Raw genomic sequence first — 12,384 nt, forward strand, 5'->3', positions numbered from 1 at the left:
ATAAGGAGATACGGTAAATAATTGATGCGAGCGAGGTATATTTCAGGTTTCGTTCAGATTGTTGAGGAGGGTCGTCAGGCATCGTTTGGTCACCATGTCACCCTATGTGAACGTTCATGAGCATCGAGAAGCGGATGGGACCATATGATGCAACACACCTTGAGGAGCGCATTGAACGTGTTGTCGCGCAAGGGTTCTGGTAGACATGCCCTGAGGGCTTCTCGTGCCCTTGATGTACTATGTCAGACTGCATCACAAGAACAAAACAGATAAGTGGCGCACCTCGGATTGTCGCTGAGACGGAGGTAACACCGCACTACGTGCTTCAACAAGCGAACTGCTTGGGTCTCCACTAGCTGATTGACCATGTTGCTCAGGACGGTACCGACGGCATAAAACCGCTCGTAGGTGTGGCAGATGTAGGTGAGACCGGTCTCGTCGAGGAGGATCTTCTGGACAATGAAGATCGCGACGGTTTTTGAAAGCTCGGACCCAGTTTCCATGATTCGGAGGCACAGAGGTATTATTTCAGTGGAAAGAAGGAAGTGAATGACGGTGTTGTTCTCGTTTTGCTATGGGCACGGAGTGAACTTCAAGTCCCCAATCAATACACGGAAGAAAGGGTGAGGCTGCTCACCTTGACGAGCGCGCCTATGACACCCAAGGAGGTAAGGCGAAGATACTCGAATGGCCGAGTTTTTGACGTGGTATTGAGAAAAGGATACAGAAAGAGGGGTATATGGGCTAGACGAGCGCGTGAGCCAGCGTTTCACATTGAAGCAGATAACTCGCACCGTTCAAGAATAATTGCCTCGTTTCCGCATGAGACGCGACACATTGCAGTAAAGCAAGAGCATTACAGACGCGGTTTGAGACGTGTGCTGTTAAATTAGGGGGAGAAAGTAGCGGATACACCGAAACGATTTCTTGGAGCAGCGCCGGCATAATTCCTACGGCCAAGGCATTCAGTCAGGAGAACACGGACATCTCGTGAAAAATATACACACCAAATGCATGCCACAACACCAGAGCAAGGTCGTCGTATTGCTCCCTCTTCTTACTGAGTTCGAGCAACGCGGCCTCTCTCGAGTCAGGATCCATGAGTTCAATTACGAGGCCATATATCTTGTTCTCCTCGCCCATGTTGATATTGGCGCCCAGAGGATTGCCGATGAATTGTGCGGGTTGATGAGGGGCAGGATGAGCTAACGAGGCGCCTTGCATGGAGGAGGAGTCTTGATATACTGAAAGCATCCTCTGGTACTGGTTATACGGGTCCATCCTGACGGACTGTCAAAGTGTGTTAGAGGGTAATACCTATTTAGGCCTACAAAGGAAACCATACTTGAGGCTCCGACTTCTGCCTCGCAGAAGGGTCCAAGAACTATAGCCAGAGGACGTATGGCAGCGCCAAAGCGAATGACAGATGGGTGTAGGCGCGGAGCAACACAAGAGCCCGTTATGATATAATGTTTGCTACGCCGACGCGATCAACATAGTCGCCTTGAAGTCCTGTCTCTACGAATTACTTGACCGCCGTGAGAGCTCTGACCATTACGCTAGACAACACGTCACCGCACGCCTCGTAGACGAATGGCAACAGATCCCTGACCTTGGCCATGGTTTCTTCCCAACGCCAAACTACGCAAAGCCAGTCACACACGTGGCGGTCCTCTCTTATCGGTGGTTGGAATCAGCAACACCATAACAGCCAGAATATCGCGTCTCATCCTTAACCACGCTCCCATCGGCGAATACCGGTCCCGATTCTTCCCCACCAAATCGTCCAACTGCCCGATATGCGGTGTTCTCGAAACGAGACACCACATCCTCAATAGCTGCCCACGCTACGTTCGACCGCGGAGAATGCGTTTCGTAGAGTTTCTAACAGACTCAGCGGAACCCATCCCGGAGTTAGTCCGGTTCCTTGCGAGGAACCCAACGTCATTCACATTCGCTGATGCCCCGCCCACATAGGAGAAGGAGGAGGTGCCGCGATCGAGCTCAACTCGGCCTGGATACGGGTCTGTCATCCTACTTCCCTAGTTTCGTTTCACGGTCTTTTACTTAGTGCACGAGAACTTGGGTATCAGCTCCATTTTCGAGTACAGTACGGTACGGTACAGGTCTCGTCCCTAGTTGCTTACTTGTAGATACGCAAGGCGCCCCTGGCTTCGCCGGCGCGGTATAAATATGTTGACTACAAAAAAAAAAAAAAAAAAGAGAGCTCTGACCAGGTGGCGTGTAGCTTACGTAAGAGCGCCCACGCAGAGGGTCCCTGACAATGACCGTTCGTTGGTATAGGTAGTAAATACAAGGGTAGAATATCTTACAAAGACACAAACATATATAGAAACGCGTATACTATATCTCAGTGATGAGACTATATCAAAGCTAGAAGAAGTCCCATGAACGATTCCTGCGAGTGAGAGAGATCAGCTAAATAACACCAGAAACACTGGCCATGAGGCAGACCTTGTCTGTCGCCAAATCCATGAAAACAGCTATGTGGCCCCGACCATGTTTCAAAACAATTGCGAAAGAATGAGGTATCGCTTTCAATTCCTCAAATCCTTCCCACCATTCCTTCACTCCTTCCACTTGACTCCGAAGTTCGATCCTCTCTAAAGGCCGATTGTTTTCCTGTGGCGCAAGTGAAACTGTTACGTGAGAACCGTAGACAACATGAAATCGACAGGCAAGTAGTGACCGTACATCCTCACTACGAAATAGATTGAGCGTGTCTTCCGTTAGCTCGAACCACCGGCGCCTCCATTCCAACGAATCGCTCGACTGTATAGTCGCCCAGCCCTTCAAAATGCGGCCCCCTCCTTTTCTCTCCCGCCGAATCTGTTGCCCTCGTCGCCTCAGCATTTCTTTAGTATCCTCAAGGCTCCTTCGTGTATGGCTTTCCTGCTGTAGTTGCTGTTCCCTCTTCGTCTGTTCTTGTTGTCGTAGTTCCTCTGCGCGTCTGGTCTGTGCGATCCTACGCTCCCTGGCGGCTTTCTTCTTGTCTTCCAGGTCCTTTGCCCGTGCTTCTTCCTCCAGTCGTTCCATTTCTTCTTTCTGAGCTCGAAGTGCTGCGTGTCGTTCAAGATCTCGCTGGAGTAGCTGCTTTCTCTGGGCTTCATCCTCTTCATGCTGCCTCAGGAGAGCTTCTTTCGCCAACCTGAGGCGCGCTTGTCGTAGTCGCTCGTCTCGTTCTATATGTTCTTCTTCGAGCTGCTGCTTGAGACGGGCCTCTTCGCGGAGACGGGCTCTTTCTGCAGGATCTGGAGAAACAACCACTCTGGAAGGCGGATGAAACTGATTGTAGAGCCAAGGCAATTAGATGGAGGGTACCGCTGGGAATTGTAGATAAATAAGACTCACGACCTTGGTTGGTGGGGTTGGAGCCCCTCCGAAGTCTCTCGTTCGAGTGACAACGGTCCGGTCCTCAGGCGGTGCATCTAACATGCCCAACGCTGCCAGTGTGTGTGAAAGCCCATCACCCGTAATGTCTTCTGAGCGTGCTCGTCGCAGGCGATCGTCTGGAGGACGAGGGAGGGTCTTCTCGACATTCCGGAATTCAGACGATGAACGAGCAATGACATCGATTCTCTGCTGTGGTGATTTTGACCTATTTGCAACGGCAGCAAGGATCGAGTCGTCCGTGAGGTCGCTCATATGACGGATCGTGATGACCGATTGATGCTCCTGCGGTCAGCAATCAATTTACTAGGACGACAGTGCTAACCGTGAGTGCCATGGGACGAACTGACTTTGAAAAGGGACCGTAAATTCCTGAATGTGAACAAGGCTCGAGCTGGCGCGAGCTGTAGTAAGAGCAAGAAAGATGCTGCGCAGATCAACTAAATACGGACCTCGCCTAAGGCCAGACGCTCCCTCTGGAATGTAGGAGATCAAGACGAAATTGTGGTCCTGACCGATCGCATGATAAAGCAACGCAAATGAGACGCTTTCCACCCAGTCCTGCATGGTCGCTTTCAATTCATCTAGTCCTTGTGAGCCTGTGGCAACAAGTTTCAGCCCATCCGAGGACTGACAGTAAAGTGTCAAAGCAGTAATGAACAGATGTAGAGAGGAATGCCCCCAACCTTTCCGTAACTGAGCAGCAACCTTGAAGTCGGGATCATGGTCAAGCGACTTGGTGATAAGTTATAGTGGTTTATCGCTTACCAGTTCAGGGTTGATATTCTACTCATAAGTGATTGGTACGCTGTCTGTATGTCTGGGTCATTCAACATGGTCGTTGACAGCAAAACAAATCGACGAGAACGAATGGTGGGGGAATAAGCAGTTCCTGTACAAACAGCTACGGCGGCGATGACGGGAGCTAATTGTGACCGACAGGGGAAAGGTATCACGTGGTGTGACGGTCGCGACGCTCTGTTCATTCGCGCACGCGACTGTCGCGCCGGCTCGGAGTTGTCTCCGCTTGGACCGTTCATGATGCTTGCACAAACGTCCATTTAGCCATGGCGTTCGAGATAGTACCTACCTCAGACTTGGATGAAGAAGAAGAGATCAACTCACGCAATCCGTCTTACTGGGATCGGCACTCACCACGCCCTTCACACCCTTCTTCGACACATCGCGCTAGCTCCCTACCACACGCTGCTGTTTATGACGCTCGCAAACCGCTTGAACACGGCCCTTGCACTTCGGCTACACTTACTCAGGTCAGTGCCACATTGGGGCATTCGCGAACAACCCTGACTTCCTCAAAGTCTACTACAGTATCCTTGGAATGGGATAGCAATCACCAGTCTTCACCGAAGCCACTAGCCGCCTCGTCGGCACTCACCACTCCGCTCAAGGATTACTCCCCTTTGGTCACACCAAGACCGTCTCATGAGCGAGATACTTTCATCTCGCAGACTCCACCTACATCGCCAACTCTTCATCCCCCAACCCCTTGGTCCGTCAGTCCATCGCGTCATGCGTCTATGGGACCAGAACACCTGTCGATATTTGCAGCCCATAGCCATGCCCCTGCGCTCTTCCACGAAACTCATCTCCAACTTTCTCCACACCATTCTCTTCGAGCTAGTAGTGAGGACATCCGGGACGATGAACTAGAACTCGCAGTATCTCCCAAGTATCTCGATGTGGTCTCAGATGTCACCGACGTCCCTCTCCCCCAACATCGCTCATTTGAGCAGAAGCAAGCATCGGACCCACCGCACGTGGCCAACGCGAATCAACCCGCTTCAAACCGATATGGCCTTCGAAAGCGAGAGGCTCGTCAGCTCCAGCCATACGCTTATGACCAACGCCTTTACAAACATCAACTCCGCCACGCCCCGGACGCCATAGTCAAAGCAGCTGATCTTCAGACTCCATCGCTTGACTTATCGCAATCACACCGCTCAGAAGGTGATATTGAAGAATATGAGCGGGACAACCAGTCTACATATGAAGACGCTCGCGCATCTCGCCACCCATCCGGACCACCTCCAGCGAAACGAAGGCGTACTGATGATGGTAGCTCTCGTTTGGATCGTGGCCTCAATCTAAGTTCCCGACAGGATCGGTTCACTGGTGCCAACCAACGACAATCATCCTCTATACGACAAGCCACTGCCCCAAGTACTGACGTCGTCGTGGGTATGGGGAACATCAAATCATTTGACTACGAATTCAGCGGTGAATCGGATGACGGCTCTGGCCCTCCAGACACTGTCCCAATCCAACAGCGCACCCCCTCGTCCCAGGCTGGAGGAAAGCTTGGTCAGCGCAAGCCACCTCGACCTGCTCCTTTTCCCATCGTATGTGCGATATATTCACGCTACACACAACGTCTTCTGATATCTTTTTTGTCCACCAGCGCCTGGAGAAACCTGCCCCTTTACCAGCTCATCGAACACTTTCGCGATCCGACCTCATCCCCGACTCGGAAAACGAGCAGGAAAGTGGCTCGGACTCGGAGAACGATCAGGAAAGTGGCTTGAACTCGGAGAACGATCAGGAAAGTGGCTCGGACTTGGAGAGGAGTTCATCGAACTCGGATACAGAAGAAGAAGGTTCCCCACTCCACTCTTCTGGGAGCCCACAATCGTCACCACCGGCGCAGGTCCAAATTGCTGTGCGTAACACACGCCCCATTCGGGTTTCGAAGCAGTCGAGCTCCAGAATGAGGAAGAAGAAACCGAAACCTGATAAGCCTAGGCCTGCTGTAACTCCTCGAAACTCCGGTTAGTACGTTATGGTTACTCGAGCAATTACCTTGCTTATAAGGCTCTCATCTAGCTCGGAAAGCACACAGCACAGAAGCCGTTACTCGACGAAGCAAGAAAAATCGTATTCCTCGAGATGGGCCACCCGTTGCTCTGTTCCACCGTCGTGCGGACAGGATAATGTCACACATGAAACCTCGGGCCCTCCAGACTATTGATCTCGAGAGTGAAGAGTTACTATCCGCCTTGGCTCCTGTTGATGAAAATCACCGTCGTCACACTTCCCATTCCCGGCTAGAGCCCATCTATCGTTCAAGAGCCTCACTGGACAAAGCTCGGTCTGATAGAGAGACCGCCCATACTATTCCGGTTGACAAAGGCATTCAGCGGCTCAAGGCTGGCATACAATTCGCTCCGGACTCATACCTGTCGAGGGGTTGGCTTCACGAGTTGCTCTCGATCCTTTTAGCACAGAAACCTTCTCAAGTTCCCCCTGACTGCGAACACAACGGTCAGACGCTTTCGTCGACATCATCTCCAGACGATGTGCGCCGCTTTCTGGACCCGTTCTGTCAAGATCTTCTCGCCTTTGTCACCCTCCCTGCGGATCGTGCGGACTCCCAGGCGATCTACTGGTCGACAGCCACTCACAGTGTTTGCCAACATATATATTCGCTGTCGAGTTCCGCCCGGACGTTGGAAGAATTTCAGCCATTTCTTTCACCCATTATGGATGCCGTGAACTCCATGATGGCGCAGCTCGACTCTTGGTGGACGGAGAAGACATTTTCTACAACCGACCACGCTGCGGCGTGTTTGCGCTGTTACTGGTTCTGCTTGGAGTCCGTACTTCGCATCCGTTGCGCTTCGCATCTACAGGACTACCCGGAATCCACATTCATTATCTTGAACACCCTGCTCGCCCGATTACTGGAGTACAACTTGGAAGAAGTCATTGCATCGATCCTCGCCTCTTCTCGACCGAACCCTTCATTGCACCATTCGGCGTTGGCGGAAATATGGATCTGTCTGCTTCATATTTTTTTCTCTAGTGATTTGAAACCTACCATCATCAACCTTGATGGAGGGTTCTTCTGGAAGACGCTGGAGAATGTCATGTTGGAGTTCACAAAGCACTATACTCCTCCGAAGGCAAGCGAAGCGGCCTGGGATGTCATATTCGGCCTATGCGCCCTCTCACAATTCAATACGCACGGCTTGTCAACATCGAGGCCCCGGATATCCTCGTCGTGGTCATTCGTACTCTTCGCTCTCAAACGAGTCAAACTTCATTTGACAGAGTCATCACTGGCCTCGCATATTCTCAAGTATCGCGATCAGTACGTCGCCATAGTGGTGTCGCGATGTGCTTTACTTCGGTCGAGGTGGATGTGGAGGCTTGACGATGGCTTGCCGATGCTAAACCATATTTTGGCGGTCTTCAAGAGCCGGAATTTTGCCGACTTGCGGAAGGAGCCATCGGGATTTTCGCCTTTCTTCACTCATGGCGATCCAGAGCGCCTCGCTAACGAAACGGAGGACGACACCACCTTTACTATTTTCATCAAGCTTATCGTCCAAGCCGCCCGCGATTCTACTGCTAATAGAGACAATCGCACTGTCAAAAAGCTCTTGTCCTTGATCATCCCGGGACCAGTGGACACACTCGATAACGACCTCTCGAAACTCTTCAACCGATTTAGCGTTCTTTCGGCTGCTGCCTATATCGATACGTCTGATGCCTACGTCCGATCCCTTATTTCGCGGGCCCGGTCCTTTTGCGACTTCAGTCAAGCCGCTGAGAACACTCGTTCCGTTTGTATCAAAGCGCTGGGGCTTTTGGCGATACAGGTGCACCAACTTGGTCTTCCCCTGGACGGAGCGTTAGATTGGGCTGAGGAAATGACCAATACTCTCGTCATTGAGCACTGTCGCGAGACATCGCACGAAGCGCTGCTAGAGAGCACATCGGCAGCGCGTTCCATATGTCTTTTGCTATCGTCTATACGCGCTGTCATAGAGCGAACCCTTTCGGACGACAGAAGGGCCTATCCAAATCCTCGATTTTTATGCGGCGGTGAGCAGTTTATTGTGTATCGCCGTGTACTGTGACTGAGAAAAAGCATAGGCTGGGTTCGTCGACCCTTGCAAACGTCCACCAACTTGTTCAAGGCTGCCGATGTCAGTGACCACCTTCGGCGGATCATACTCGCGTTTTTCGCCGCACGCTCTCGAGTGATCCCTGAGAATGACTCACAAAACAAAGATCCGGAGAGCCAGGACGAATTTGGTCATCTTGAGATCGACCTCGAGGATCCGGAAGTGTTGCTTGCTTTAGGAGATTCTGCGGGGCCCCAGGCAGCTTTTCAAAAGGAAGGGGAGGTCAGCAAGGTTTGTATCATAACAATGCTCCTCGTCCTGTGTACCATCCTGACGCCTATATAGGTCGTCATAACCAGCATCCTCCCTGGACTGTATCGTGTCATCTGCTCCTTTGCAGAAGATTCTGACTCTCTTGAAGAGGAAGAAAAGTGGCAGTCCGCCGTCGAATGGATTGATTGTTGGTCACGATGCGTAACACTGGCCGCAGAGGCCATCGAGGTTGGCAAAGTGGTGAGAGATACCTGCGCTCATAGAAACCCATCGTATGCTGACGTATCTGCAGAATTGGCAGGCGTTTTTCGCGAACGCGACGTACTCGTGGAGCAAGATCAAAGACGATCTGTGGAGCCATCGTTTATCTCTGCTGTTCATGAATGCAATTTTGCAGCGGAGACCGTGTGTGTTCAAGGTTCGAGGTCTCATCGTAGATTATCTAAAGTATCTCTAACGAGTCATTGCAGATCCAAGCGGACCAATTTGTTGGAACATGGATCGTGTCATTGGTGGCCGCGTGTGTCACGGTCGAGTGCGACTACACTGTTGTCCTTTTCGCTTCAGGTTCAGATCATCCTCTGCTTGAATATGTGCGAACCGAATGCGACGTGGCGATGTGTACGCACTCCCAAGATGCGTTCTCGAACCATCGCCTCGTCTTCATCAAGGGTGAGTGTTGTTCCTGCTTCATGTGTTGATGTGCGAATTATACGAGAATTCTTTAGCTATTCTTGCGGCCATCGTTCAGGTGGCACAAGCAGATGGCCGTCACCACTCCGAGATTTGCTTGCACTTCTTGGGACGTATGCTCCGGATGATGGAGATTAATCTCGAGGTGGGTTTGCATATCGAGGCCCTATATGTGTGCGGTGAATTGACATCGAGCGGCCGAATTTGTCTTCAGACTCCGATTCCGGAATCCAGTTCGAGCACGCCTCCGGAATATCGGTTCTTTTGTGCCCAAGTCTACGATGCGCTTCTAGATCTTCCGTCGCTTTCCAGCTCCCGTGTGCTGTCGCCACATATGCAACGGTTGGGTGAGACTCTCCGGCCGCAACGTGATGCAGATATAGTCAAATATTAGAAAGTTGGATCTACGATAGCCATGCATCCTGATGCACACCAAGACATTCACCGTAATAACGCTGAACCGGTTGAGACTATGCTCTCGAACTCAGACAGAGCTTGATGGTGACGATCCCATAGGTAAACTGGGTGGACAGCCTCACTCTTCCGCCAATGCTAGTGCTTGCTCGAGATCGTCTTCCCCAACCAACACCGTCGGTGGTGGGGCACTACCGTACCAGAGCCTCTGTCCGACGATCACTGGCAAAATAAGAGTATGAGTGTGTGATAAACGATACGTCAGGGTAGAGCATCATACCGAAATCTATAGATAATTGGAATATCGCGCAGACCTTGAATTGCAAGGGCGACCCTTGCATGAAGAAGTAGATGGTCCTGAATGATCAACGGTCACGACGATGAATGGCGGTCAAACTGCTCTGAAACGTGACATACTTGTAAGAATCCCCGCCAACCCAGCCGACAAGTGTGGTCATCCTAAAGCCGTACAATGTGCGAAGCTTGGCGTTGCTGGAAAGAGTTTGAATACGACCGACCAAGAACAGGATGCAGGGTCGAAAGCCTCATACCTCACTAATTGCGGGATTGGAAGGGTCGACTCTAGACCTAAGGCCACATATCCCAATATCTGCACAAAGACATCCATTCTCCCGAAGATGAGGGTCAAAATGGTCAAGCAGAGACTGGGAGAACCTTTCCATGTTAGTGAAGTTGGTGTGATGAGAGTAAGCAGGCAGACTTACATGTAACCAGCCAAAAACTCGATATGCTGCGTGTACGTTGGCCACTGCCAAAAAGAAAATAGCCGCGTGGATGTACCAAGGCCCTCAGGGCTGAGGCGAGGACGATACAGAATACATATATAAAGCAGAGCGAGCTGAGCTTCTTAGCTTGTACAGCACATGCTGGCTTCAGACAAACGATTTGAACAAGACGTACCTGAGCCAGGATCATCAAGATAGACTGCAAAAGCAGCGCAAATTCGAATCGACTGCCAATCCAGAAGAAAGCGCGACAGATATTCGAAAGGAGTCTATGTGGAGTGGCCGATAAGCATTAAGCGAACAGCGAACACTTTCATCGACTCACAAAACAGCACAGACGTCTCTTGAGAAGCCGGTAGCATCCCTGACACGTAGGTTACGATGAGTTGAAGGACAACGGTAGGGCCTGAGGGGCTATTACTTACTTCTTCCGAATGATGGAGACGGCCTGATCAGCGTATACAAGGGGAGGACCAACGGCCATACCAACGGAGGCAATTACTGACAACCATGCTGGAGCCATGGATATCAATACACTTTTGGAGTACTCGAGAGTAGTATTAAGACAGGTGAGGAACCAACACGTCAAGAAACCGGAGCGTGGCATACCCTAACCTAGATCCTAGGTCCGATCCAAAATAAGACAGAGCTCATTCCCGGCCAAGGGCAAGAGGTGGGCGGAATTGGAATCCGGCACACAGCTCGGACATTCGGCTACTGAATTCTCACGACGGGGGTTGTCGTAACATGCCTTCTGAATTACCATTTTGGGCTGCGTGGCCGATCCGAGAGCGCCATTGTGGCCCGTACCGCTCTGTGGTATAATCGTTACTTCATGCAGAAGTATCCTTTGAGGACTTCGATTTTGGTGTCCTGCATCAAAAGGCACTCGCTCTGAGCAGTAAAATGAGCTGGAATGCTCATCAACGGTTCTCCAGACTCACAAACACCACAGTGCCACTCAGCTTCATGCGCGTCTGCTCCGCCGGTCGCATTGCTCGAAGCTGCCTTTTAGGGCAACATTACGACAACCTCCCCCCCGTGGGAATCAAATAGCCGAGGACCTTCCCATGTCTGGGATTGCAATTCCGCCCACCTCTTGGCCAAGGGGGTCGCGGGATGTGAATCCCGGACCCTGGGTTAGGTAGGTAGGTCGGCCGTGAGGCCGGGAAAAAATATTTGGACCACCCCTAGTCTAGGGTCAGGGCGGGGGTTTTGCAGCCAAGTCGCGATGTTGGGACATGGCTGCGCAGCAATCTCACACAGTTTTCCTTTCAAAAATCTAAAAACCTCGTATTCTTCGTGTGCGACCCACTCTTGTTCCAGAAATCTTCGGGATATGGAGGTTGTACAGGTCAGGGCATGCCACGAGTACCAGGACCCGTGAGTACCTGCAACGGATACTCGTAAGGCACACCATCGGGTACCTGTATCCATGGATACAGATACTCGTTCCCACGGGTGGTTGCACGGATACAGGTAGTGCTTCAGGTCCCACAGGTACCCGTGGGAGAGTACCTGCCATATCGCGGCGGAATTTGCCGGAGGCCAGACGTGCATCCAGTGATGCTTTGCTGGCACATCTCTCCTCACTCTTCTCCGAGCACACACCACCATCGACAGAGTTGACACGTCGTGTTTCTGTCCATGGTGGTGATGCTTATTCTAGGCACTGGTTTCTATATCTATTGGTACTTTGTTGAAGAGATTCGGTGTGTTCATTGTTGGGAATGATGGTACTCAGGACCTGGTGAGTACCTCCCTCCCACTCTTATCGTAAATTTGCTCGTTCTCACCCAATTCCGCGTACATTTCCAATGTTGCGGGGTCAATCGACGCGGATTAATGTCCGTCATCACCTCCTGTACTTGGTTTGACGTGATTTGGCCCACCCGTTGTCGAGAACGATGACATTGACCTGGTGAGTACCCCCTGCTACCTTCTATCGTAAATTGCTTCGTTCTCACTCAATTCCGTGT

At 51.3% G+C, this 12,384-nt stretch overlaps 4 protein-coding genes across 4 annotated transcripts; 1 reads left to right on the forward strand and 3 right to left on the reverse strand.

Annotated features, from left to right (window-relative positions):
• Positions 1–42: 42 nt before the first annotated feature.
• STEHIDRAFT_68194 (cell differentiation proteins Rcd1-like protein) lies at positions 43–1,143 on the reverse strand (the record flags this gene model as incomplete). The annotated part of the gene is made up of 6 exons (XM_007310330.1): positions 43–102; positions 159–228; positions 283–572; positions 638–744; positions 795–950; positions 1,008–1,143. The coding sequence occupies 6 exons, from the start codon at positions 1,141–1,143 to the stop codon at positions 43–45; spliced, it is 819 nt and encodes a 272-aa protein (XP_007310392.1).
• A 1,296-nt stretch (positions 1,144–2,439) lies between these two features.
• Positions 2,440–4,247, reverse strand: STEHIDRAFT_135391 (uncharacterized protein; the record flags this gene model as incomplete). The annotated part of the gene is made up of 6 exons (XM_007310576.1): positions 2,440–3,306; positions 3,373–3,696; positions 3,762–3,805; positions 3,864–4,041; positions 4,098–4,119; positions 4,180–4,247. The coding sequence occupies 6 exons, from the start codon at positions 4,245–4,247 to the stop codon at positions 2,440–2,442; spliced, it is 1,503 nt and encodes a 500-aa protein (XP_007310638.1).
• A 231-nt stretch (positions 4,248–4,478) lies between these two features.
• STEHIDRAFT_115947 (uncharacterized protein) lies at positions 4,479–9,639 on the forward strand (the record flags this gene model as incomplete). The annotated part of the gene is made up of 10 exons (XM_007310577.1): positions 4,479–4,682; positions 4,731–5,771; positions 5,831–6,197; positions 6,253–8,256; positions 8,308–8,570; positions 8,625–8,792; positions 8,845–8,970; positions 9,023–9,224; positions 9,281–9,390; positions 9,460–9,639. 10 exons carry the CDS (start codon positions 4,479–4,481, stop codon positions 9,637–9,639), a joined length of 4,665 nt encoding a protein of 1,554 aa, XP_007310639.1.
• A 141-nt stretch (positions 9,640–9,780) lies between these two features.
• On the reverse strand, positions 9,781–10,889 carry STEHIDRAFT_68204 (uncharacterized protein; the record flags this gene model as incomplete). The annotated part of the gene is made up of 8 exons (XM_007310331.1): positions 9,781–9,881; positions 9,940–10,016; positions 10,077–10,151; positions 10,211–10,324; positions 10,385–10,518; positions 10,581–10,674; positions 10,731–10,769; positions 10,831–10,889. 8 exons carry the CDS (start codon positions 10,887–10,889, stop codon positions 9,781–9,783), a joined length of 693 nt encoding a protein of 230 aa, XP_007310393.1.
• Between the last annotated feature and the right edge of the window lie 1,495 nt (positions 10,890–12,384).

This window comes from Stereum hirsutum (assembly GCF_000264905.1).
Source record: "Stereum hirsutum FP-91666 SS1 unplaced genomic scaffold STEHIscaffold_20, whole genome shotgun sequence".
Classification (NCBI taxonomy): domain Eukaryota; kingdom Fungi; phylum Basidiomycota; class Agaricomycetes; order Russulales; family Stereaceae; genus Stereum; species Stereum hirsutum.